Here is a 25,882-nt window from a genome sequence, read left to right as displayed (position 1 = left end):
AACTCTTTAGTCATACATGCTATACCTTTAGCAAATCTCTGCTGGCTGTCCCTTATTAACCCATGCTTTTCTAAGTGAGAATTCATTTTGTCCTTGACAATGGTCTCTAATAGTTGGAGTACCTATATCCGTCATTAGTGGAGGACGTATGTCACCAAATCAACAAGTATTGTGAGCATTACTATGATTAAAAATGTTACAAATAATTTTTTGGGGTTTTCTAGATTATTCAAACAATGGTGATGACTATAGCAAACAACTTTGTTACAGACAGAAATTCTGGTGAAGTTATGACTGTCGGGTATGTATAACAAACATTAAATTATTAGTTCTTCGGTTAAGTATATACACTTAATACAATGAACTCCATTTTGCTAAAGAGCAAGTTATTGCTAAAGTAATAGTATGTTCTATTTTTAAAGAAGCTTCCGATGGCTTCGTGGTCAATGCATTGCCTGCTGTGATACTGAGGCATACAGATCAGAAGTTCCTAAATTTGATCTCTGGTCCTTGTTGTTAGCTGACCTGATCTGAAAGAGAATGATTGGCCTCCGTTCACCAGAGCTAGGGAGGGGCAAGAATCAGTCAGGGCCTCTGCTTCTGGTGATCCCTCCTGGCGTGTGGATTTTGGGTGAGGTCAGAGTGGGCTTGGCTATGATGCCCTGCAAAATCAAATAGAATTACATAGGATATACAACACAGAAACAGGCCATTCGGCCCAACCAGTCCATGCCGGCGTTTATGCTCCATTCGAGCCTCCTCCCATCTTTCCCCATCTAAATCTATCAGCATTACCCTCTATTCCCTTCTCCCCCATATGCTTGTCTAGTCTCCCCTTAAATGCATGTATACTATTCGCTTCAACCACTCCCTGTGGTAACGAGTTCCACATTCTCACCACTCTTTGGGTAAAGGATTTTCCTATGAATTCCTTATTGGATTTCTTGGTGACTATCTTACATTGATGGCCTCCAGTTATGCTCTTCCCCACAAGTGGCAACATTCTCTCTCTATCCACTTTATCAAAACCTTTCATAATTTTAAAGACCTCTTATAGGTCACTCCTCAGCCTTTTTTCAAGAGAAGAGAGACCCAGCCTGTTCATCCTTTCCTGATGTGTATACCCTTGCTTTTCTGGTATCATTCTTGTAAATCTTCTGTGCACCCTCTCCAGTGCCTTTATATCCTTTTTATAATATGGCGACCAGAACTGTATGCAGTACTCCAAGTGTGTTCTAACCAAGGTTCGATATGAATAGGCCGCCAATGTTTCTGGTTTTAGCTCGCCCATAAAGAGTGACTCTTTGAATGAGGACTTAGGGCAACACAAACAATCCTGGCATCCTCATTTTAACTCTCAAGACAATGTTGCTACCTGAAGGAAAATAGTGATATCTTTGCAGAACATGTATTTATTCGTATACAGCAACAGAAATAAGGGACAACTAAATCAATAAATACAGAAATGTTCAGAATTCTGAAGTTTAGCAAAGATCTGATGACTTTGCAGACCCCTCCATCATCATCATCATCATAGGCAGTCCCTCGAATCGAGGATGACTTGCTTCCACGTCAGAAAGTTCAATGAAGCACCTAATTAGGTGGCGAACTAAATCTTGAAGGGTGGAAGATGCCTGTGCATGGATTTTTTTAACGTGTGGTGACCGTTGCACACCAGCCACTACACAGGCTTGACAGAGCTCGGTCTTGGTCCAGTGGCAAGGATTAACCAAGACAACTGGAGACCAGCTCTGCTACACGGGCCTAGTGCACACACATATCGCAGTGTAGGCCCGTCTGTGCTGCCCCTAGGCCCTCGCCTCTCCTGGGCCCCGATCACGTCGCTCCACGATCACTCGCCGCTCCTGCTGTACCTGTCCACACTCCAATCACCAACCTGGATCTTGGTGACCCCTCTTCATTGCCGTTGCTCTCCTGCTCCAGCACGTGCTGCTCCCTGGAGTGATATGCCGCCATGCTGCTCCTTCTGCTCCCCGGCCTGCTCCGATGGTGCTCGCAGGCCGGGAACAACTCGGCCTGCTGGGCCAGGCCGCCACGCTGCTCCTTCCGCTCCCCGACCCACTAAGCTCCAGGTAACCTAGTTTGAAAACCTGCAGATTAGTGGACTAACATCTTAAAACAAATCTATTCACAAATAGGATTAACACCATTAAAGAAGTGAGTGCGCGATGTCCTCTTGCCATCACAGAAGATCTTCTCCAGGACCTTGCTCAGTACAAGATGCACAAAGACAAAAGTGAGTGGCCAAATTTAAACATTTACTTTTAACGGATTATTTCATAATGGTGTTGCCATTGTCAGTAACAATAACAAACAGTGTGTGTGTTTATTGAACACTATTTCTCTCTTCGAATGGTAATATGTTAAGTGTTCTGTACAAATCTCCAATTCTAATTGAATTGAGCACAGAAACATTTACAAATGGGTTTTGCAGAAAATGTGTATTCCATAACTATATCCAAGATTAATCTGTCACATGGTGATACAAATTCTTGTTTATACCGACATTGTTTAGCTATATGAGCATGCCAATCCATTTCAAAAAGTATTTTATTGTTCCTTTCCAATGAAGGATAGAAACATACGTTTCATTGGTGAAGGGGAACAAAAGGGAAGAAAGTAATCAATCCACAGTGGCTGTTGTTGTTACTGTAGGGATCAAATTCTTCTCTCTTTTTGCCGAGGTTGAAGAATGACAGTGCTGGATATTGGAACACTTTCCACTTCCAGTGCCCATTGTCGGCATCAAGTGCTCCCAGAATAGCTATTAGGCAAGACACAGAGTAAAGATCTTTCTGCTCTACCCAATATTGTCCCTCAGATGAACACCATCTGCATCTGTGTGAAATTTTGCCATTTCTCACACCAACAATCGTTAGGCCTGTCTGAGTGATGTTGTCGATTGGTGACAAATTTATGGCAGTTTTGTTCTTTTTATCTTCGGCCAACAGGATCTGGAGGGCTCTTAAAAACAATAGACAGAGGAGACATTTATGCCATCGGTCTGCATGGGATTTGAACCCAGGACCCAGAGTCAAAGCCAGTTGTCATCAATGATTCCTCATAACGGAAACAGGAGAATTTTTTTTTTCTCCATAATTGGTGACCTACTAACAAATTGTGGGAATTACAGCTTTTAAAATGTGTGATTTCTGAAAATACAGTTTTGTTAATAGATCATAAATTACGAATACTTCTGTTTTGTGTTGAAGATGTTCAGCTATATACAACCATTTGGTCAATATCTGCATGCACTCTGTCTGTGGGTGTTGGTCGTGTGTGATTATGGATATATTGTATTTGAGCTTCTTTATTTATTCCTCACTTTAATAAAAGCCTTGTCAACAACAACAAGAATATGTGAAACTTCCCAAGGCACTTCACAGGAGCGTTAGAAAACAAAATTTGATACCGAGCCACGTAAGGAGAAATTAGGACTGATGATCAAAAGCTTGGTCAAAGAGATAGGTTTTAAGGAGCATCGTAAAGCAGGAGAGAGCAGTAGAGAGGTTTAGGAAGGGAATTCCAGAGCTGAAGGCATGGTCATCAATGATTGAACGATTAAAATCAGGGATGCTCAAGAGGCCAGAATTAAAGGAGCGCAGCTATCTCGGGGGGGGGGGGGGGGGGGCGGCGGAGGTTGTGGGGTCTGGAGGAGATTACAGAGATAGGGAGGGGCGAGGCCATGGAGGAATTTGAAAACAAGGATGAGAATTTTAAAATTGAGGTGTTGTTTAACTGGGAACCAATGTAGGTCAGCGAGCACAGGGCTGAACAGGACTTGATGCGAGTTAGGACATAAGCAGCAGAGTTTTGGATGACCTTAAATTTGCGGAAGGTAGAACATGGGGAGGCCGGCTAGTAGTGCGTTGAACTAGTCAAGTCTAGAGCTAACAACAGCATGAATGAGGGTTTCAGCAACAGTTGAGCTGAGGCCGAGGCCGAGTCTTAGATGGCATTAATATGAGGTTGCAAGCTCATTTCAGGGTCACATATGACACCAAGGTTGTGAACAGTCTGATTCAGCTTTAGTCAGATGTCAGGGAAAGGGATGGAGTCAGTGGCTAGGGAATGGAGTTTGTGGCAGGGACTGAAGACAATGGCTTTGGTCTTCCCAATATTTAATTGAAGGAAATTTCTGCACATCCAGTACTGATGTCGGATAAGCAATCTGACAATTTAGGGACAGTAGAGGGGTCAAGAGAAGTGGTGGTGAGGTCGAGCTTGGTGTCATCAGCGTACATGTGGAAACAGACCGTGTGTTTTTGGATCATGTGGCCGAGCGGCAGCATGTAGATGAGAAATAGGAGGGGACCAAGAATAGATCCTTGGGGGACACGCGAGGTAACGGTGCAGGAGTGGGAAAAGAAGCCAGCAAGTGATTCTCTTGCTGTGATTGGATAGATATGAATGGAACCAGGAGAGTGTTGTCCCACCAAGCTGGATGACGATGGAGAGGCATTGGAGGAGGATGATACGGTCAGCTGTGTCAAAGGCTGCATACTGGTTGAGAAGGATAATTTACCTTTGTCACAGTCACATATGATTTCATTTGTGACTTTGATAAGAGCGGTTTAGTACTGTAGCGGGGCGGAAACCTGATTGGAGGGATTCAAACATGGAGTTCCGGGAAAGATGGGCTTGGATTTGAGAGACAACAACACATTCAAGGACTTTGGAAAAGAATTAGAGGTTGGAGATGGGGCGGTAGGTTTCAAGGGCGGAGTGGTCAAGGGTTGTTTTTTTTGAAGAGCGGGATGATGATGGCAGATTTGAAGGAAAAGGGGACAGTACCTGAGGAGTGAGGACTGTTAACAATATCAGCTAACATGAGAGCCAGGAAAAGAAGTTGGGTGGTCAGCGGTTTAGTGGTAATAGGGTCGAGGGAGCAAGAAGTGGGTTTCATGGACAAGCTGAGCTCGGAGAGGGCATGAGGGGAGATTGGAAAGATGAGAGTTTAGGGCTGGGGCAGGGGGGGAACCTTGGAGGAAATGTGGCTCGGTGAGCATGGGGAAGGAAGAGAAGTGGTAGAGGCAGCCGATCGGATGATCTCAATCTTAGTGACAAAGAAGTCCATGAGCTCCTCGCACTTATTGTTGGCAATTTCACTCTGCAGAATTTGTGTTTTCAATAAAATATTAAACTACTCTGTTAAATAGTATTAGGTAGTGGTCAAGTCCATAATTCATATTCTGATTGAGTCTGGAATGGGGTAACTGTCCCTTGTAGTATCAAATAGACATAATGTATTTTTTATAAAGGCAAAAAAATATTATTTTGCTAGAAGATCATCTGCATTCATTCCAAATAGAATCAGCTGATTCATAGGTATATTTTCAGTAATTATTTTTAATTAAGGGCAATAGGTCTAAGATGGGGCATTTAATAGGCTGATAAATTCGAGCTGCTTGATACATGAATTCAGTTGAGATAGCTAATAGCATAAACCATGATCTTTTAATTTCACCCTGATCTAAATTGATTACATTTTCTACAGTGGTGACCGAGTAGCACAATTTTGGAGACCTTACTGAGCACGGATTTCTGAACAACATTCCATTGATTGACTTCAGACTTTGGCCGAGGATTGCAGCTGCTTGGCATCACACATAGGATGCCTTTTTAACAACTCTTTGATTGTTAACTTGATGTTCTTCGATTATCTATCATCTGAAACTGTGTTGTCAGAACTATCTCGCACTATGCTGTCTTGATACTCAACTAGTTAATACAATGACTACCTGAGAAATGGACACGGTTCCTACTCTTGCTATCCAGCAACCCCGCTTAGAAGTGCACATGTGTAGATATCAGATGAGGACAATTGATCTTGTCTGTGGTGTTCTGAGTGGTCAAATACTTGCTGACACTACTTTTAAGTAGGAACAGGTGTAGACCATTCAACCCCTCGAGTTTGTTCATTCAATTAGATCATGACTGATCTGTACCTCAAATCCATTTACCTGCCTTTGATCCATATCCCTTGATGCCTTTACTTAACAAAAATATATCGATCTTAATCTTGAAAATTTCAATTGTCCCGGCATCCGCAGCTTTTTGGGGGAAATAATTCCAGATTTCCATTCCTCTTTGTGTTGGAAAGTGCTTCCTGATTTCACCCCTGAACGTCCTAGCTCTAATTTTAAGATCATGTCCTCGTGTTCTGGATATCCCACCAGAGGAAATAGCTTCTCTGTATCTACTCTATCAAATCCTTTTATCATTTTAAACACATCAATTAGAGCATTCCTTATTTTTCTTAAACGCAAGGGAATACAAGCTAAGTTATGCAACTTGTCCTCAAAATGTAACCCTTTATGTTCTTAACTGAGTTATAGTTATTAACGTAATTTAACATTCCCCTCTCTCTTTATTTCCCTCCTTAATTCACAATTAATACAGGTAGTTAAAATCTAATCTAAAACCTAGGCGATGGCCCCTCAATACCCACCCCTCTCTTTTCCCCCCCCAATGTAACATTTCAGAATTAATATTAATTATATGGCCATCTGTCACATTTAAGCTTATGTTTATTCTGGGGTACTGTTGTGATCTTTAGCAGCTACCCTGCCCTTTAAGACCTCTGCTTAAATACTCCCTGTGGGAATCCAGGTAATTATAGCTGCTTTTAAATTCTTGGGGACGGAGGGGAAGGAAATAGAAAACAAGTTTCATTAGAGTAAATTTCAGAAGAATCCAGAGAGAACTATCCAGCTTTCTTTCTGTTTTGAAATTATTTTGCATCTGTAATAAAGTGACTTTTATTTATGTAATACACTGGTGGGTCTCACATTGCATTGCTCACTGGAAGTCAGTTGATAAGGACAAGAATTTTAAACCATGTAATGCACAATTCTGCTACGTTAGAGCTGTGTCCTTTTCAGGCAGAAAAGTATAATGGTCATTAAGTCGCGAGGTTGAGATCAGTCATGTTTTATTATTGCTGGACCAGGGAACTCAAAGTTGTAAATTACTGGTCAGATTTGGCTTCCGAGTAGGCGAAGCAGCAGCGTTTTAAAATTGTTTTACATCCGTAATGATGTGTGACTTCAGTGTGTGCTAACATACCACTTTTGACATGTTATTAGCAAATCTTCTGTGGCATAGATAATAGTAAGTCAGAGCATACACTGTTCAATAAGTCCTGAAATGTTACATCAGGTAAATCACGCGTATTTTTCTGGTAAAGTGGTCAACAACAACAACTTGTATTTATATAGCGCCTTTAACGTAGTGAAATGTTCCAAAGCGCTTCATAGGAGTATTATGAGATAAAAAATTTGACACCGAGCCGCATAAGTAGAAATGAGCGAAGGTGACCAATAGCTTGGTCAAAGAGGTAGGGTGTAAGGAGCGTCTTGAGGAAAGAGAGCTAGAGAGGTGGCGAGGTTTAGGCAGGGAGTTCCAGAGCTTGGGGCCTAGGCAACAGAAGGCACGGCCACCAATGATTGAGCAATTATAATCAGGGATGCTCAAGAGGGCAGAATTAGAGGAGTGCAGACATCTTGGGGAGGGTGGATGGTGGGGGGTTCTGGGGCTCGAGGATGGGGAGGGGCGAGACCATGGAGAGATTTAAAAATAAGGATGAGAATTTGAAATCGAGGTGTTGCTTAACCGGAAGCCATTGTAGGTCAGCGAGCACATGGGTGATAGGTGAGTGGGACTTGGTGGGAGTTAGGACACGGGCAGCCAAGTTTTGGATCACCTCTAGTTTATGTAGGGTAGAATGTGGGAGGCCAGCCAGGAGTACGTTGGAATAGACAAGTCTAGAGGCAACCGGCATGGATGAGGGCTTCAGCAGCGGATGAACTGAGGCAAGGGCGGAGACGGGCGATATTACGGAGGTGGAAATAGGCGGTCTTAGTTAACCAAGAGACTTGTTAAGTAAACGTTTGGGTGGGTTCATGGAAATGTCCTAGCTCTGGCATTTTTTGTTTCTGGAGAATTCCTCCGTTTCTTCTTTTTGATGGAAATTATGCTCATCAACGTGAGGGATATGAGTGCTGGAGAAGGGAACATTTTCATTTCAGGTACCGAGTCAGCACCAAGCATTCTCAGATCTGATATAGCACAGCCCATACTCGACTTACAATACACTAAATCTGTTTCCTTCCCCTTCTACATCTCCATCTTTTTAAGTGTTTTTGACTTGCTTGTCAACAGGGCACCATGCTTCCTTACTGCTGAGAACCTGCCAGGATCACATGGTGAAGATGCATTCTCTGACCTTTTACTTGATTACTTTTGGGAATGTGGGTATTTATGCAGAATTTGCTGTTGAGATTTAAGTGAATGTGGTAGAGCCCATAATCAAGTGGGCTGTACATGTGGATTTTATGGGATGAATGTCTTTTTCTGAGTCTGTACATTCTTAACTACTTTTCTTTCCCTTTAGATGTAATGATGTCTGCCAGATCCTTGATTCAGCTTTTTAGAACAATGAACCCTCAGATGTTGCACAAGAAAGATAGGGTAAGAATACAACAGACGTGAAGGCTTTGGAGAGGCTACAGAAGAGATTTACTAGAATGGTTCCAGGGATGAGAAATTACAGTTACGTGGATAACTGGAGAAGCTGGGGTTGTTCTCCTTACAGCAGAAAGGCCAAGAGGAGATTTGATGGAGATGTTTAACATCATGAAGGATTTAGACAGAGTAGATAGAGAGAAACTGTTCCCAATGGCTAAAGGGTCAGTAATGAGAGGGCACATATTTAAGGTGATTGGTTAAAGAACCAGAAGCAACATGAGGGGAAAACTTTTTTACGTCATGAGTGGTTAGGATTTGGAATAGAGTGGTGGAAACAGATTTGTTAGTAATACAAAAGCAAAATACTGTGGATGCTGGAAATCTGAAATAAAAACAGAAAATGCAAGAAATACTCAGCAGGTCAGGCAGCATCTGTGGAGAGAAACAGAATTAACATTTCAGGTCGATGATCTTTTGTCAGAACAGATTTAATAGTAACTTTCAAAAGAGAATTGGATCAATAATTGAAGGAGAAAAAATGACAGGGATATGGAGAATGGGCCGGAGAGTGGAGCTAACTGGATAGCTCTTCGAAAGAGCCGGTGCAGACTCGATGGGCCAAATGGCCTCCTGTGCTGTAGTATTCTATGATTCTAATGTGTGTAATGTGCAGAGAAGTTCTCTTGTTAATACGGATTCTTTTTCCCTCAATCTGTTTCAGCGAATACACTGACTCGAACACCCTTGTTGTCTTTTCTGTAAAAGACCTTTATTGAAGATTCTCCGGCCGGGACTTGTCAAGACAAAGGAACACTCTCAATCAGAGCTTGTTCAACTTCCTCTGGACAAGCCCCTATACAATGCAAAAAGCTCAACAGTTATACATTTTCAGAACATAACACATTTGATTAGCACTTGGTCCATCCAATCCCTTTCTACCTCCCCCCGAGTACATCCAATGGCAGGCCGACAAGTCCCCTAATCAGGGCGGGCGCTAATGTTAGCTTGTTTATAGTTTCACTTCATCGTTCTTCCCTATTTTAGGGCTTGTTATAGCAGTCTTTCGTCTGACTCATGCCTGACTTTGCTTTTCGCGTAACTCGTGTTTGACCACAACTCTGAGTAACCCGTTTTTGTGTCGACACTGCAAGTATTGCGCTATTGCAACTTGACATTTCTTTCAGCTATCTTCCCATGAGACACATTCACAATCCCTCTATTCACATTCTCACTCTCACACAGAGTAGTAAATTACATTATTGTTGTGAATTTACATTTTTATTGTGTATGCAATAACTGTTCAACTGAGTACTGTTTAACTCCAAGAGGTATGGCCTTGGCTCTGCTTTATTAAGGCCCAAAGTGACTAATATACAAAATGGCTGGCCTTTTATATTTGGCTGCACACACGTGCGTGCAGCCCAGTGGCCTCCAACAGTGACACCATCTAGTGGCTAGTGATCCCAAAAGTACATACATGACAATACCCCCCTCTGAGATATTAACAGTCTTTTACAAATTAAGACAGTCCGGTGTTTTACGCTCCCAGGTTGACCATCTCAGTTCAACTCCAGCCTTGGGTGAGTGTTCAGAGTCTGTTATGACTGGTGGCTGGGTGGCTGACCTGGTGGGAGTGGCAATGGCCATGTCAGGGATTGAAAGTCCATTTTCATTGAACATGTCAGTGATTGAAAGTCCCGATGACCACTGAGGCCTCTGATGACTGGTGGTAGGTTGGTTGGTTGGTCGTCGATTGTCTCTTCCACCGACTGTTCCAGTTCGTCTGTGTGCCGCAGCTTTGTCTGATCCATATGTTTCCTGCATGCTTGCCCATTTTTGAGCTTGACAATAAATACTCTGTTGCCCTCCTTGGCCATGACAGTATCAGCGATCCACTTGGCCATAATTCAGAACATATACAGGATCATTTACAGAAATATCGCGTGACACAGCTGCGTGATTGTGATACCCTTGCTGACTGTCTTCTATATTCAACATGATTATTCAAGTCAGGGTTTACAAGAGATAGCTTGGTTTTAAGATCTCTCTTTATCATTAGTTCAGCAGGCGAGACCCCGGTAAGCATGTGTGGTCTTGTCCTGTAACTCAGCAGTATGCATGACAGGCGGGTCTGCAGTGACCCTTGGGTTACTCGCTTCATACTCTGCTTTATGATTTGGACAGCGCATTCTGCTTGCCCATTGGATGTAGGTTTGAACGGTGCTGACCTTACATGTTTGATACCATTGAGTTTCATGAACTTTTGAAACTCCTGACTGGTGAAGCACGATCCGTTGTCGCAAACAACACTGTCAGGCAGACCATGTGTTGTGAACATGACAGAGATTCTCAATGGTAGCTATGGATGTGCTGGGTGACATGAATATACACTCTATCCACTTCGAATATGCATCCACCACAACTAAAAACATCTTCCCCAGGAAGGGACCTGCAAAGTCTATGTGGATCCTGGACCATGCTTTGCTGAGCTGCATGCAAGTGTTGCACTGATGCACACATGATTCCAGCTCAGAGTCAATTCCCGGCCACCATACATGAAACCTGGCGATGGCTTTCATTATTACAATGCCGGGATGTGTGCTATGTGGCTCACATACAAATTTCTCTCTCCCTTTCTTGGGCATAACAACACGATTGCCCCACAGTATACAGTCCGACTGAATAGACAGTTCGTGTTTGCGACGAATGTAAGGTTTGGTCTCCTCGCACATTTGCTTGGGTATGGCAGACCAATCACCTTTGAGAATGCAACTATTCACCACCGATAAAATCGGATCCTGACTGGTCCAGGTCTTAACTTGTTGAGCCGTGACAGGGGTTTCTTCACTCTCTAAAGCATCCAGAACTAATAATAGGTCCGGCGGTTGTGGCGTTTCCACTTCCGGTGTGGGCAACGGCAAATGGCTCAAAGCATCGGCACAATTCTTGGTGCCAGGTCTATGGCGAATGACATAATCATAAGCAGATAATGTCAGCGCCTACCTCTGGATGTGGGATGAAGCATTGGTATCGATACCTTTGTTTTCAGAGAACAGTGAAATGAACGGCTTGTGATCTGTCTCCAGTTCAAACCGAAGACCAAACAGGGATTGATGCATCTTTTTAATCCCATACACACAGGCTAGTGCTTCTTTCTCTACCATGCTGTAGGCTCTTTCAGCTTTGGACAAACTTTTTGAAGCATACACGACTGGTTGAAGTTTACCCGACTCATTAGCTTGTTGGAGTACGCAACCAATTCCATATGACGAAGCATCACAGGCCAATACTAAATGTTTACATAGGTCATAATGTGCCAGCAGCTTGTTCGAGCAAAGCAGATTAGTGGCTTTCTCAAAAGCTCTGTCTTGAGACGCACCCCACACCCAGTTGTCGCTTTTTCTTAGCAGCATGTGCAGTGGTTCTAATAAGGTGCTCAATTTAGGTAGGAAGTTACCAAAGTAGTTGAGTAGACTCAGGAATGAACGCAGCTCCGTCACATTCTGCGGCTTGTGTACATTCTTGATGGCCTTCGTTTTCGTGTCCGTGGGCCTGATGCCGTCGGCAGCAATTTTCCTCCCCAGGAATTTGACCTCTGGTGCCATGAAGACGCACTTTGAGCGTTTCAGTCTGAGTCCCTCTGTCCAGGCGATGTAGAACCTCTTCCAGGTTGTTCAGATGTTCCTCGGAGTCACGACCTGTGATCAGGATGTCATCTTGGCCCTGTGATAAAGAGCACCTGTGATTAATAAACAGTCCTTTATGCATGTTAATGCTCGTAAATCTCTTTGACATCTCGACCAGCTCCTGTGTTATGTAGGCCTACGTCAAGTCCAGTTTGGTGAACGACTTCCCCCCCCCAGCTAGCATTGCAAACCAGTCATCAGCCTCGGTAATGGGTACTGATCCTGTTTCGAAACCCTGTTGATCGTAGCCTTGTAGTCTCCACAGATTCTGATTGTGCCATCACTTTTCAGCACAGGAACAATGGGGCGGGCTCATTCATTTAAATTCAACCGGTGATATCATACCTTCACGCTGGAGTCTGTCCAGTTCGATTTCGACCGTCTCCCTCATCATACACTGAACTGCCAGAGCTTTATGATGGACGGGTCTTGCATCCGAATCCACGTGGATCTGCACCCTGGCCCCCGTGAAGTTGCCGATGCCTACTTCGAACAGCGAGGGGAACTTGCTCAGTACTTGGGCACATGTATCTTTCTCCGACGACAACGCCTTGATGTCGTTCCAATCGCATCTGATTTTCTCAAGCCTGTTCCTACCGAACAGTGTTGGGCCATTGCCTGGGACAATCCATAGCAGTAACTCGTGAACTGCACCGTCATACGACACTTTAATTGTGGCACTGCCAATCATCGTTATGAGTTGTTTGGTGTACGAGCGCAACTTGGCATTGACTGGACTCAGCCTGGGCCACACAGTCTTAGTATCCCACAGCTTGTTGAATGCCCTCTGGCTCATTATCGATTGACTCGCCCTCGTGTCCAGTTTCATCGATACCGGCACCCCATTAAATTTCACTGATCATTATCGATTTGCTCTTAGTTGCACTTCTTCCTCTGGTATCTCGGATTGCGTATCCGGATCCGCGCTAGTCTGACCATCATCCTCCGCGTGGTGTGTCGCAGCACGCTTGCTCATCCGCGGACACTTGCGCTGGTGATGCCCCACTCTCAGCCATTGCATCTATATTGCTTAAATCGGCACTGCTGGTGCTGGTGATTTCCCCCACACGCCAACACGGAGAAATCGGATGCATTCCCGTTGGCAGACTTTGGGCAGCCACAGGTTACGCGTACGCAGTCGGGTAGGCCCTGCCATGTGCTGCTCTGCTGAATGCCAAACCAATCATAATTACAGTACTTGCCGAGTTTCGATTTTTCACTGATATCTGCTTTAGACTTCTATCCGTCGTCATGCATGACTGAGCGATTGTAATGGCCCTGTTCAAGTCCAACGTCTCCACCGCCAGTAGTTTACACAGGATCATTTCGTGGTTGATGCCGATTACAAAGAAGTCCCGCATCATGTCTGCCAACACAGCCCTGAACTTACACGATCCCGCTAGACGTCTCAGGTCAGCAACGATTTCCGCTGCATTCTGGCCCTCTGAGTGAACGTGCGTGTAAAATCTGTATCTCGAGATGGTGATGCCTTCGTCTGGCTTAAGGTGGTCCTGTACCAGTGTGCACAATTCTTCATACGTCTTCTCTGTTGGACTCACAGGCAGGAGTAGATTCTTTATCAGACCATAAATTTTTGGACCGCAAACCGTGAGGAACACTGCCCGGCGCCGATCTCCATTTTGTTGGCCAAGAAGAACTGGCTCAAACGGCTCACAAAGTCTGCCCAATCTTCTCCTTCCACGAATCACTCCAACAATCCAATTGTGCTCATTTTTGCATGCAAAGGTTCTTGTTGCCTCGTCGCCAAATGTTGTGTATGCAATAACTGTTAGACTGAGTACTGTTTAACTCCAAGAGGTATGACCTTGGCTCTGCTTTATTAAGGCCCAAAGTGACTAATATACAAAATGGCTGGCCTTTTATACTTGGGTTGCACACACATGCGTGCAGCCCAATGGCCTCCAACAGTGATGCCATCTAGTGGCTAGTGATTCCAAAAGTACATACATGACCGTTTTACTGCAGACTGACTTTGCAGCCCACTAAACTTGTTTCACCACTTTCTTCAGTTCTCGGGCAGGTAATCAGCGTTAGCTACCTCACCAATCCAGGGACCAATCTAAGAACCAGAGTTTGAAATTTAAAGAAACAGGCTCCTGAGTGAAAGTACGTAGTGGTTGAGGTGATCTAGTGAGGCACTTTGTTTCTAAAGAAATTAAAACAACTGGTGTCATTATAGCAGGGCGCCGAGATCATGGTTTAAGGTACTCTGAGCACTTGCAAGATGTGATGGTGTCAAAAAAAAACTTGACTAGTCTGTTCCATGTATCTGTCTCTATTCCCTGTCCAGAACAATGTCTCTGCTGGGGGAAAGAAGCAAACCTGTGAAGCAGAGAGTCCAGGCTATTCTGGACCATAAAGGTGGGAAGTAGGTAAAGAACAAAGGCAGACTTAAAGGGCACATATTGAACTCAGTGTTGAAGTCTACTTAATGGTACTTGGCATAACCATAAGAATAACTTGTTTGAAATTGTTTTCAAACTGCAAATGTATATTTACAATAGGGTAAACCTACAGAAGCCTCAAAGGATGCCAAATGTCATGAATATGGTGAACTGGATTCTAAAGACTACATCCCAGGAGCAGAAGTGCTGGAAGAGGAGGGTGAAGAGGATGATGGTAAGTCTCTCCTATCTCACCCCACATTTGTCTGATAATGCTAATTGGCTGCCACCATCTCCAACTAGGTAGGGATGTGAAGCTGTCTGGTCATCAATATCTGGCTGATAGTGTTGTTCAGTGAATTTGTACACCAGATGTACAACTGAAGATGAACTACTAGTTGGTTTCTGTTTCGCTTGGCAAGTACAACACTGCACTAGTAAGGATCAGGGGCTAGACTTTCGGCACATCATCATCCATTTAGCGCCCATATGAGCACTGAGATTCAGGCTATCGCTCATACTTGCGGAAAAATGGAAACTAGCGCCCGATTATAGCCCATTTATAACTTTTGGCACACAGGAATGAGCTGCATCGCCCGGCCTATTTTTTAAAAAATATGACGTCATCCTCATGCAAGGCCGAGAATACTGTTTGTTTATAATGGAAACTAGCACCCGATTATCGGCCAGATTATCGCCGAGCGCTACTTTCGGTATTTCGTCCAAATGAGCACTGGCCCAAAAAGACGCTCAAGAAAAGCTGCCCTCACCTGACCTTAACTCGGCACTATGGATGCCATTTTGTAACTCGGAGGATCTTTAATAAAAGGTTGCTTGAAGTGGTTGTCAGGAGAAGCAATTTGAGAGTGATTTTAAGGGCGTTTTTGACTCTTGCTAATCATGTAATCACATTTGTATTTGTTGAGGCCAAATTAAGAAGAGAGATTAAGGGCATTTATAGTGATGGGGCCTATAATTTCTCAACCAGTATTGATGACCAATCACATGCTGCACAATAGAGATGGGAGAAGATTTATTGAAGAGCATTATGTGCCCAATCAAAGAGATGGCAGATTGCTCATGAGGAGGAGACGTTACACCCAATGCATTTACAGGGATAAGTGATCATACCTGGACTTGTCCGATAACACGTGCATTAGAAGGCTGCGATTCTGAAATGAGGTAATCACTGAGATATGACAGCTAATTAAGGGAGATCTGCCTACCAGCACCATCAGGACCGCACTACCCATTGAGGTTAAGGTGACTGCGGCACTTTCCTTCTACACATTGGACTCCTTTCAGTCCTCAGCTGCTGACATTTGCGGTATCTCTCAGCACGCCACACATTGCTGCATTCGACAGGTGACTGAAGCCCTTTACGCATGCAGGATGGACTTTATAAACTTTCCTATGACCAGGGAGGCACCGAGTGAGAGGGCTTTTGGTTTTTCGAGAATAGCAAACCCCCAAGGTACAGGGAGCAATACACAGTATGCACATCGCCCTGCGAGCACCTATACAGGATGCAGAGGTTTTTCAGAACCAAAAGAGATTTCACTCCCTGTGCAGCTCGTTGTCGATCACAAGCAAATAATCATGGCAGTAAATGCAAATTTTCCAGGGAGCATCCATGATGCGCACATCTTGCGTGAGAGTACTGCTTCTGACCTGTTTAAGAGTCAGCTACAAGGTCACGGTTGGATGCTAGGGGATAAAGGATATGGCCTTGCCAGCTGGCTCATGACCCCGCTGCGTAAGCCCCAGACAGAATCCAAGAAGCGCTACAATGAAAACCAGATAGCTACACGCAATATCATCGAAAAGACAATTGGAGTTCTGAAGCAGCGCTTCAGATGCCTGGACCACTCAGGAGGCAACCTACAATACCACCCTGACCAGGTCGCTGAGTTCATTGGTGTGCTGCATGTTGCATAACCTAGCTATCAGGAGAGGACAACAATTGCCAGATGGGAATGCCGATCCACCTCAGGAGAGAGGGGAGGCGTAAGAGGAGGACAAGGACCTCGAGAAGGACAATCAGCCTGGCGATGAACCCATGGCCTACACTCCCCCACACCATTGGAAAAGCCCTGTGATAGTTACGCAACTGCAAAACTCTTGCATCAGCAGCTCATAAATGAACGCTTTGTGTGAAGTTACGTTGGTGACAGTTACAGTTGCATTACGTTGCATCCTTGCCTGGCCATGGCCATTGTTTGCAACCCTTGTATTGATGTTTTACCGTACGTTATTAGAAGAGATAAGAACATAAGAATTAGGAACAGGAGTAGGCCATCTAGCCCTTCGAGCCTGCTCCGCCATTCAATAAGATCATGGCTGATCTGGTCGTGGACTCAGCTCCACTTACCCGCCCTCTCCCCGTAACCCTTAATTCCCTTATTGCTTAAAAATCTATCTATCTTTGACTTGAAAACATTCAATGAGCCAGCCTCAACTGCTTCCTTGGGCAGAGAATTCCACAGATTCACAACCTTCTGGGAGAAGAAATTCTTTCTCAACTTGGTTTTAAATTGGCTCCTCCGTATTTTGAGGCTGTGCCCCCTAGTTCTAGTCTCCCCCACCAATGGAAACAACCTCTCTGCCTCTATCTTATCTATCCCTTTCATGATTTTAAATGTTTCTATAAGATCACCCCTCATCCTTCTGAACTCCAAGGAGTAAAGACCCAGTCTACTCAATCTATCATCATAAGGTAACCCCCTCATTTCTCGAATCAGCCTAGTGAATCGTCTCTGTACCCCTTCCAAAGCTAGTATATCCTTCCTTAAGTAAGGTGACCAAAACTGCACGCAGTACTCCAGGTGCAGCCTTACCAATACCTTATACAGTTGCAGCAACACCTCCCTGCTTTTGTACTCCATCCCTTTCGTAATGAAGGCCAACATTCCATTTGCCTTCCTGATTACCTGCTGCACCTGCAAACTAACCTTTTGGGATTCATGCACAAGGACCCCCAGGTCCCTCTGCACCACAGCATGTTGTAATTTCTCCCCATTCAAATAATATTCCCTTTTACTGTTTTTTTTCCCAAGGTGGATGACCTCACACTTTCCGACATTGTATTCCATCTGCCAAACCTTAGCCCATTCGCTTAACCTATCCAAATCTCCTTGCAGCCTCTCTGAGTCCTCTACACAACCCGCTTTCCCACTAATCTTAGTGTCATCTGCAAATTTTGTTGCACTACACTCTGTCCCCTCTTCTAGGGCATCTATATATATTGTAAACAGTTGTGGTCCCAGTACTGATCCCTGTGGCACACCACTAACCACTGATTTCCAACCGGAAAAGGACCCATTTATCCCGACTCTCTGCTTTCTGTTCGCCAGCCAATTCTCTATCCATGCTAATACATTTCCTCTGACTCCGCGTACCTTTATCTTCTGCAGTAACCTTTTGTGTGGCACCTTATCGAATGCCTTTTGGAAATCTAAATACACCACATCCATTGGTACACCTCTATCCACCATGCTCGTTATATCCTCAAAGAATTCCAGTAAGTTAGTGAAACATGATTTCCCTTTCATGAATCCATGCTGCGTCTGCTTGATTGCACTATTCCTATCCAGATGTCCCGCTATTTCTTCCTTAATGATAGTTTCAAGCATTTTCCCCACTACAGATGTTAAACTAACCGGCCTATAGTTACCTGCCTTTTGCCTGCCCCCTTTTTTAAACAGGCGTTACATTAGCTGCTCTCCAATTCGCTGGTACCTCCCCAGAGTCCAGAGAATTTTGGTAGATTATAACAAATGCATCTGCTATAACTTCCGCCATCTCTTTTAATACCCTGGGATGCATTTCATCAGGACCAGGGGACTTGTCTCCCTTCAGTCCCATTAGTCTGTCCAGCACTACCTTCCTAGTGATAGTGATCATCTCAAGGTCCTCCCTTCCCACATTCCTATGACCAGCAATTTTTGGCATGGTTTTCGTGTCTTCCACTGTGAAGACGGAAGCAAAATAATTGTTTACGGTCTCAGCCATTTCCACATTTCCCATGATTAAATCCCCCTTTTCATCTTCTAAGGGACCAACATTTACTTTAGTCACTCTTTTCCGTTTTATATATCTGTAAAAGCTTTTACTATCTGTTTTTATGTTTTGCGCAAGTTTACCTTCATAATCTATCTTCCCTTTCTTTATTGCTTTTTTAGTCATTCTTTGCTGTTGCTTAAAATCTTCCCAATCCTCTAGTTTCCCACTAACCTTGGCCACCTTATACGCATTGGTCTTTGATTTGATACTTTCCTTTATTTCCTTGGTTATCCACGGCTGGTTATTTCTTCTCTTGCCGCCCTTCTTTTTCACTGGAATATATTTTTGTTGCGCATTATGAAAGAGCTCCTTAAAAGTCCTCCACTATTCCTCAATTGTGCCACCGTTTAGTCCTTGTTTCCAGTCTACTTTAGCCAACTCTGCCCTCATCCCACTGTAGTCCCCTTTGTTTAAGCATAGTACGCTCGTTTCTGACACAACTTCCTCATCCTCAATCTGTATTACAAATTCAACCATATTGTGATCACTCATTCCAAGAGGATCTTTTACGAGGAGATCGTTTATTTTTCTTGTCTCGTTACACAGGACCAGATCCAAAATGGCTTGCTCCCTTGTAGGCTCTGTTACATACTGTTCTAAGAAACAATCCCGTATGCATTCTATGAATTCCTCCTCCAGGCTACCCCCTGCGATTTGATTTGACCAATCGATATGTAGGTTAAAATCCCCCATAACTACTGCCGTTCCTTTTTCACATGCCTCCATTATTCCCTTGATTATTGCCCGTCCCACCATGAAGTTATTATTTGGGGGCCTATAAACTACGCCGACCAGTGACTTTTTCCCCTTACTATCTCTAATCTCCACCCACAATGATTCAACATTTTATTCATTGGAGCCAATATCATCCCTCACAACTGCCCTGATATCATCCTTTATTAACAGAGCTACCCCACCTCCTTTCCCTTCTTGCCTATCTTTCTGAATCGTCAGATACCCCTGTATGTTTAATTCCCAGTCTTGGCCACCTTGCAACCATGTTTCTGTAATGGCCACCAAATCATACCCATTTGTAATGATTTGTGCCGTCAACTCATTTACTTTATTTCTAATGCTGCGTGCATTTAGGTAGAGTGTTTTCATCCTAGTTTTTAAATCATGATTTTTAGTTTTTACCCCTCCTGCAGCCCTTTTATATTCAGTGGCCCTTTTTGTTTCTTGCTTTTGGTTTCTCTGCCCTCCACTTTTACTCATCTCTTTTCTGTCTTTTGTTTTTGTCTCCTTTTTATTTCCCTCTGTCTCCCTGTATTGGTTCCCATCCCCCTGCCATATTAGTTTAACTCCTCACCAACAGCACTAGCAAACACCCCCCCCCCTAGGTTCCGTTCCTGCCCATGTGCAGACCGTCCGGTTTGTACTGGTCCCACCTCCCCCAGAACCTGTTCCAATGCCCCACGAATTTGAATCCCTCCCTGCTGCACCACTGCTCAAGCCACGTATTCATCTGTACTATCCTGCGATTCCTACTCTGACTAGCATGTGGCACTGGTAGCAATCCCGAGATTACTACTTTTGAGGTCCTACTTTTTAATTTAACTCCTAGCTCCTTAAATTCGTCTCGTAGGACCTTATCCCTTTTTTTACCTATGTCGTTGGTACCAATGTGCACCACGACAACTGGCTGTTCTCCCTCCCTTTTCAGAATGTCCTGCACTTGCTCGGAGACATCCTTGACCCTTGCACCAGGGAGGCAACATACCATCCTGGAGTCTCGATTGCGGCCGCAGAAACGCCTATCTATTCCCCTTATGATTGAATCCCCTATCACTATCGCTCTCTCACTCTTTTTTATGCCCTCCTGTACAACAGAGCCAGCCACGGTGCCATGAACTTGGCTGCTGTTGCTCTCCCCTAATGAGTCATCTCCCTCAACAGCACTCAAAACAGTGTATCTGTTTTGCAGGGGGATGACCAGATGGGACCCCTGCACTACCTTCTTTGTACTACTCTTCCTGCTGGTCTTCCATTCCCTAGCTGGCTGTGGATCCTTCTCATGCGGTAAGACCAACTCACTACACGTGCCACTTATGTCATTCTCAGCATCGTGGATGCTCCAGAGTGAATCCACCCTCAGCTCCAATTCCGCAACGCGGTTCATCAGGAGATGGAGGCGGATACACTTCTTACACACGTAGTCGTCAGGGACACCAGAAGCGTCCCTGAGTTCCCACATGGCACAGGAGGAGCATATCACGTGACCGAGCTCTCCTGCCATGCCTTAACCCTTAGATACCCTTAAATTGGTAATAACAATGTTACAGTTTACTTACTGATATAAAAAGAAAAAGAAAAGCTACTCACCAATCACCAGCCAATCACTTACCCCATTGGCTGTGACGTCACCTTTTGATTCTTTTCTACTTTTTTTGCTTTCTCTCCCGCTGTAGCTGCACCAGTACACCTTTTATAGGCCGCTCCGACGCTGCTCCCACCTCTCGCCAACTGCCGCTGACTCTCGAGCTCCCGCTGGGCCTTTTATAGGCTGCTCTCGCCAACTGCCACTGACTCTCGAGCTCCCGCTGGGCCTTTTATAGGCTGCTCCCATCTCTCGCCAACTGCCACTGACTCTCGAGCTCCCGCTGGGCCTTTTATAGGCTGCTCCCACCTCTCGCCAACTGCCACTGACTCTCGAGCTCCCGCTGGGCCTTTTATAGGCCGCTCCGACGCTGCTCCCACCTCTCGCCAACTGCCGCTGACTCTCGAGCTCCCGCTGGGCCTTTTATAGGCCGCTCCGACGCTGCTCCCACCTCTCGCCAACTGCCGCTCTTCACAAGACACTTCACAACAATTGTAAACTTAAATAAAAAATTTTAATTTAACAGCTACTTTAAAAAAAATGTAACACATATATATAAAACATGTCCCCCAGCCCCCAACAGTGAACAATTTTTAACAACAATATAACAAGAACACCCTCCCACCATCCCCAACAGTCAATATTCAACAATTTAAAAAAAATAACAAAACAATAATATACGCCCCCCCACCCACCTGCGACCATGCTTCCCCCCCCCCCCCCTTTGTTGTAACCCCCTTTAGTTTTCCACGTAATCCCCGAGTAACGGGACCAAGACATCTTGCATCAGTGCACCTCAAGGGCTGTTGCTGTGGGGGATGTGACGTCGCTAGAATTACCTCAGTGGATGGAGGAGAAGGCGTTTGCGAAGAAACGTCTTCCGAGTCAGAAAAATGTTCTTCCTCCTGTCTTGCATCCGTTGTGCTGGTTGGTGGTACGGTACCTTGGGGTGCAGTGCTGTATTCCGAAACTATCGCGTGCCACAAGGCATCAACAGAGTCGGTCGTTGGCCCATTGCCGCAATTATCTGCCCCATGCTCTCCGATATTCTGGCAGACAATGTGCAATGTTGCCGGTCAACCCACCAACCGCCTGGAGAAGCTCTCGACCTATGTCGATGCTCGCCCTCGTCAGTGACACCATGTCCTCGTTGACATCTGCCCGTCGCAGCATGTGCCTACCTCGCCGACCCAACCTCCGTGGGGACGACTTTAAGTGGCCTGCTGTAAGCCGCTTGGCCCCGCTACTTCATCCGTTGAGGATAAAGTGGCCGCAGGTACCACAAATGACACTTCTGGCTCAGAATCGTCGTCCTCCTCCGGGTTTGCTGTTCGTCACCCATGGTGAGCGCGACCTGCAGCAGTACAGGTGCTGCAGAGGCCTCCCGTTGCGCCTGGGGTGCCTGTGGAGTTGGAAAGCATAATTGAGTTAGTAGAAGAGAAGGGGAAACATGAGAATGCTTGCGCTGCGCAGGCATATGTACGAGGAGCAACACTACTGCAATAAATATGAACGAGAGACGTTACATATAATTAACATGAGAGTACAGAAGAGTACAGAAACTGCATGCATAACATTACATCATTCATATATTATAATCAAATGCCATTAAATGACTTTAAATTACCACTGCTTTACACATTACTCACATGGTGTAACAACAGGGTCTGCACCACCACGGGTGGCAGAACGATTATGGGTGCCCACTAAGGCTGCGGCACATTCCTCGAGATCGGTTAGAGGGTGCAGCTCAGCAGGCCCTCCTCTGGTCCACCTCTGCTCTGCATGATTCTGAGATATCTGCAAACATGACAAGAGCATGGCATAAGCTACTTGACTAGGTCTTGGTAGTCTGTCGTATCCAACAAAGACGTTGATGTGCTGATCATCAATGGCATGTGTCTCCAAGTGGCTGTTTCGGCCAATTCTGGATGCATATAGTCTCTTGCACGTCAGACAAGGGAAGTTCGATGTGCCTGATGCTGACAGTACTGCCACCTGATGTCATCTATCTCTAGTGTCCCGCAGGCGTTGACATCGGCTTTCTTCGAAGGTCTGGCAGGCAGTCCTCGTGAGGGTTCGCCATTGGATTTTATTAGCTGCTGTATTCTCGAGGTCCTTTGGTCCGATACCACAGTACTGGAGGTTAGCTTTGATGCAATCTTTGTAGCGCTTGCGGGGACGCCCCTGGTGTCTTTGACCTTCACAGAGCTCGCCGTGAAGAAGCTGACGAGGGATCCTTGACTCATCCATACGGATGACATGTCCAGCCCACCGGAACTGGGCTCGCATGATCATCACCTCGATGCTAGTTGATTGTGCTCTCTCCAGAACCTTTGACACCCGGTCTTGCCAGCGTATGTGGAGTATAGATCGGAGACTGCGCATATGGAAAGCTTCCAACTTTTTGATGTGACACCTGTAGGGTGTCCAGGACTCACATCCATAAAGGAGAGATGAGGGAACGACTGCTCTATGCATCAACAGTTTAGTTGACAGTCGGATGTGGTGGTGACTCAACACCTTAGTGCGCAAGCGACCAAGTGCCTGGCTGACTTTACAGACCCTTGCAACAATCTTCTTGTCCAAGGGCCCATCACTTGATATGGTGCTGCCAAGGTACTTGAAGCTGTCCACTGACTTTAGTTGCATACTGCCGATGAAGACTGGGAGCAGGTGCTGTGGTGCCAGGGGCAGGTTGATAGACAACCTCGGTTTTACTAAGGCTGATGGTTAGGCCAAACAATTCTGTTGCCTCAGCAAATTTGCTGAGTATGAATTGTAGGTCACTCTCCTTGTGTGCCATAAGGGCGCAGTCGTCAGCAAAGAGTGCCTCTAGGATGAGTCGTTTCCGTACTTTGGTCTTTGCAGCAAGGCAGCGGAGGTCGAAGAGTGAACCATCTAATCGATATTTCAGGTAGACCCCAAACTCTAAGTCTTTTATGGCATAGTTCAAGACGCAGGTAAAGAATAGGTTGAACAGAACTGGAGCGAGTACACAACCTTGTTTCACTCCATTTGAGATGGCAAATGGGATCATGGTTGTGCCGTCTGAGAGCACTTCACCTGTCATGTTGTCATGAAACAGTTCAATGATGTGGACAAACTTCCTTGGGCACCCAAGTTTCGTCAAGATTGACCACAGCACTGCTCTGTTGACGGTATCAAAGGCCTTGGTGAGGTCAATAAATACAGCGTACAGGTCCTTGTTCTACTCAATGCACTTCTCCTGCACTTGTCTGATTGCAATGATCATGTCTGCTGTGCTCCGACCAGGTCGAAAGCCACATTGTGTTTCTGGAAGATTTACTTCTGAGACACTAGCTATGAGTCGGTTCAATACTATGCGGGCAATGATATTCCCAGCAATGATCAGAAGCGATATTCCCCTGTAGTTGCCACAATCTGCTTTGTTGTCCTTGTTCTTGTAGAGGGAAACTTTCAGAGCGTATTGGAAGTCCTATGGCATGTCTTCATCTTCCCAGATGCTAGTTATTATGTCATGAAAGGCCTCGAGAGTTGCTGGGCCTACTGCCTTGTAGATTTCGGCAGGGATTCCATCCTTTCCTGGAGTCTTTCCAGTACTCATCTGGTTGATGGCTTTCTTTACTTCGTCCATGCTGGGAGGAAGATCAAGATTTGATAGGTTGCTGGGGTGATTTCAACGCACGAGTTGGAAAAGACAGCAAGCACTGGAAGGGAGTCATTGGACAGCACGGCACAGGAAAATTAAATAGTAATGGCCTCCTCCTCTTGAGTATGTGCACGGAGAATGACTTGACTATCACAAATACTCTATTCAGGCAGGCCGACAAGTACAAAACAACTTGGATGCACCCCAGGTCTAAGCAATGGCACATGATAGACCATGCCATTGTAAGAAGGTGAGACATCAAGGATGTAAAAATCACAAGAGCCATGCGGGGAGCAGAATTCTGGACAGATCACCGTCTCGTCAGATCCACTCTCCAGCTGTACATTGCTCCACTTCAGCGCAAGCGTCCAAAACCGAGCAGAAGTGCCTTTAACACAGCTAGGCTGAAACATCAGTGCTACCGTGAGCAGTTCCAGGATGACCTCGATAACAGGCTGATGTCTCGCGGACCGCTCATCGGCAACACCACACAGAAGTGGACAAAGCTCAAACAGATGGTGACAGACTCAGCAAAAACAACTCTTGGACTTAAAAAGAAGGTACACCAAGACTGGTTCGATGAAAACAACGTTGAGATCTGCAAGACGCTGGATGAAAAGAAAAAAGCATACCTAGAATGGCAAAATGACCCTTCCTCAATTTCCAAGAGGGACCGCTACAGACACATGCAGAGCAAAGCACAAAGAGACCTTCGCCAGATGTAAGCTAAATGGTGGCAGACGAAAGCAGAGGAAGTGGAACATTATGCTGAAACTCACAATACCAAGATGTTCTTCAGCGCCATCAAGTCAGTCTATGGACCATCAAAACCCAGCACTACTCCACTCCTTTCAGCAGATGACAGCACTTTGATCAAAGACAGGACTGGAATAAATGAGAGGTGGAGAGAACACTTCAGTAATCTTCTTAATCGACCATCAACAGTGAATGAAGAAGCATTTGACTCCATACCCCAGCAACCTATCAAAGAAAATCTTGCTATTACGGAAACACAACAGATATTGTAATTCACAATTATTCACCTCACATGCTATTCATCGTTAACGTTATATGCTAATACGGTTTGTATCCAATGGATGCATGGTTATAACAAATAAGTTCAGAGAAAATATTTATTCAGATTGTGTTTAGGAACTAATGCTTGATAACCAAACATCTCGCATACAGCTACAGGAAAGGCCCCATCCACGGGCTATGCCATTCGGCGCCTGAGGGGAGGTAAATGGTTTATTTGAATCGATGGAGGTCCCCCGGGGGGGAATCAGAA

The 25,882-nt window shown here is 45.1% G+C and overlaps 1 protein-coding gene across 1 annotated transcript in view; it reads left to right on the top strand.

Moving 5' to 3' along the window:
• Window positions 1-25,882, top strand: part of sdad1 (SDA1 domain containing 1) — a 102,619-nt gene that overhangs the window by 56,714 nt on the left and 20,023 nt on the right. Inside the window, exons 14-17 of the mRNA XM_070871049.1 lie at window positions 225-301; window positions 2,160-2,257; window positions 8,417-8,493; window positions 14,702-14,816. Coding sequence (XP_070727150.1) covers window positions 225-301; window positions 2,160-2,257; window positions 8,417-8,493; window positions 14,702-14,816 — 367 coding nt within the window. The remainder of the gene's footprint in view (window positions 1-224; window positions 302-2,159; window positions 2,258-8,416; window positions 8,494-14,701; window positions 14,817-25,882) is intronic.

The sequence above is a fragment of the Pristiophorus japonicus genome, chromosome 2, assembly GCF_044704955.1.
Source record: "Pristiophorus japonicus isolate sPriJap1 chromosome 2, sPriJap1.hap1, whole genome shotgun sequence".
Taxonomy (NCBI): Eukaryota; Metazoa; Chordata; class Chondrichthyes; family Pristiophoridae; genus Pristiophorus; species Pristiophorus japonicus.
The sequence above is the reverse complement of the archived record's forward strand: the minus strand, read 5'-3'. Positions and strand labels throughout refer to the sequence as shown.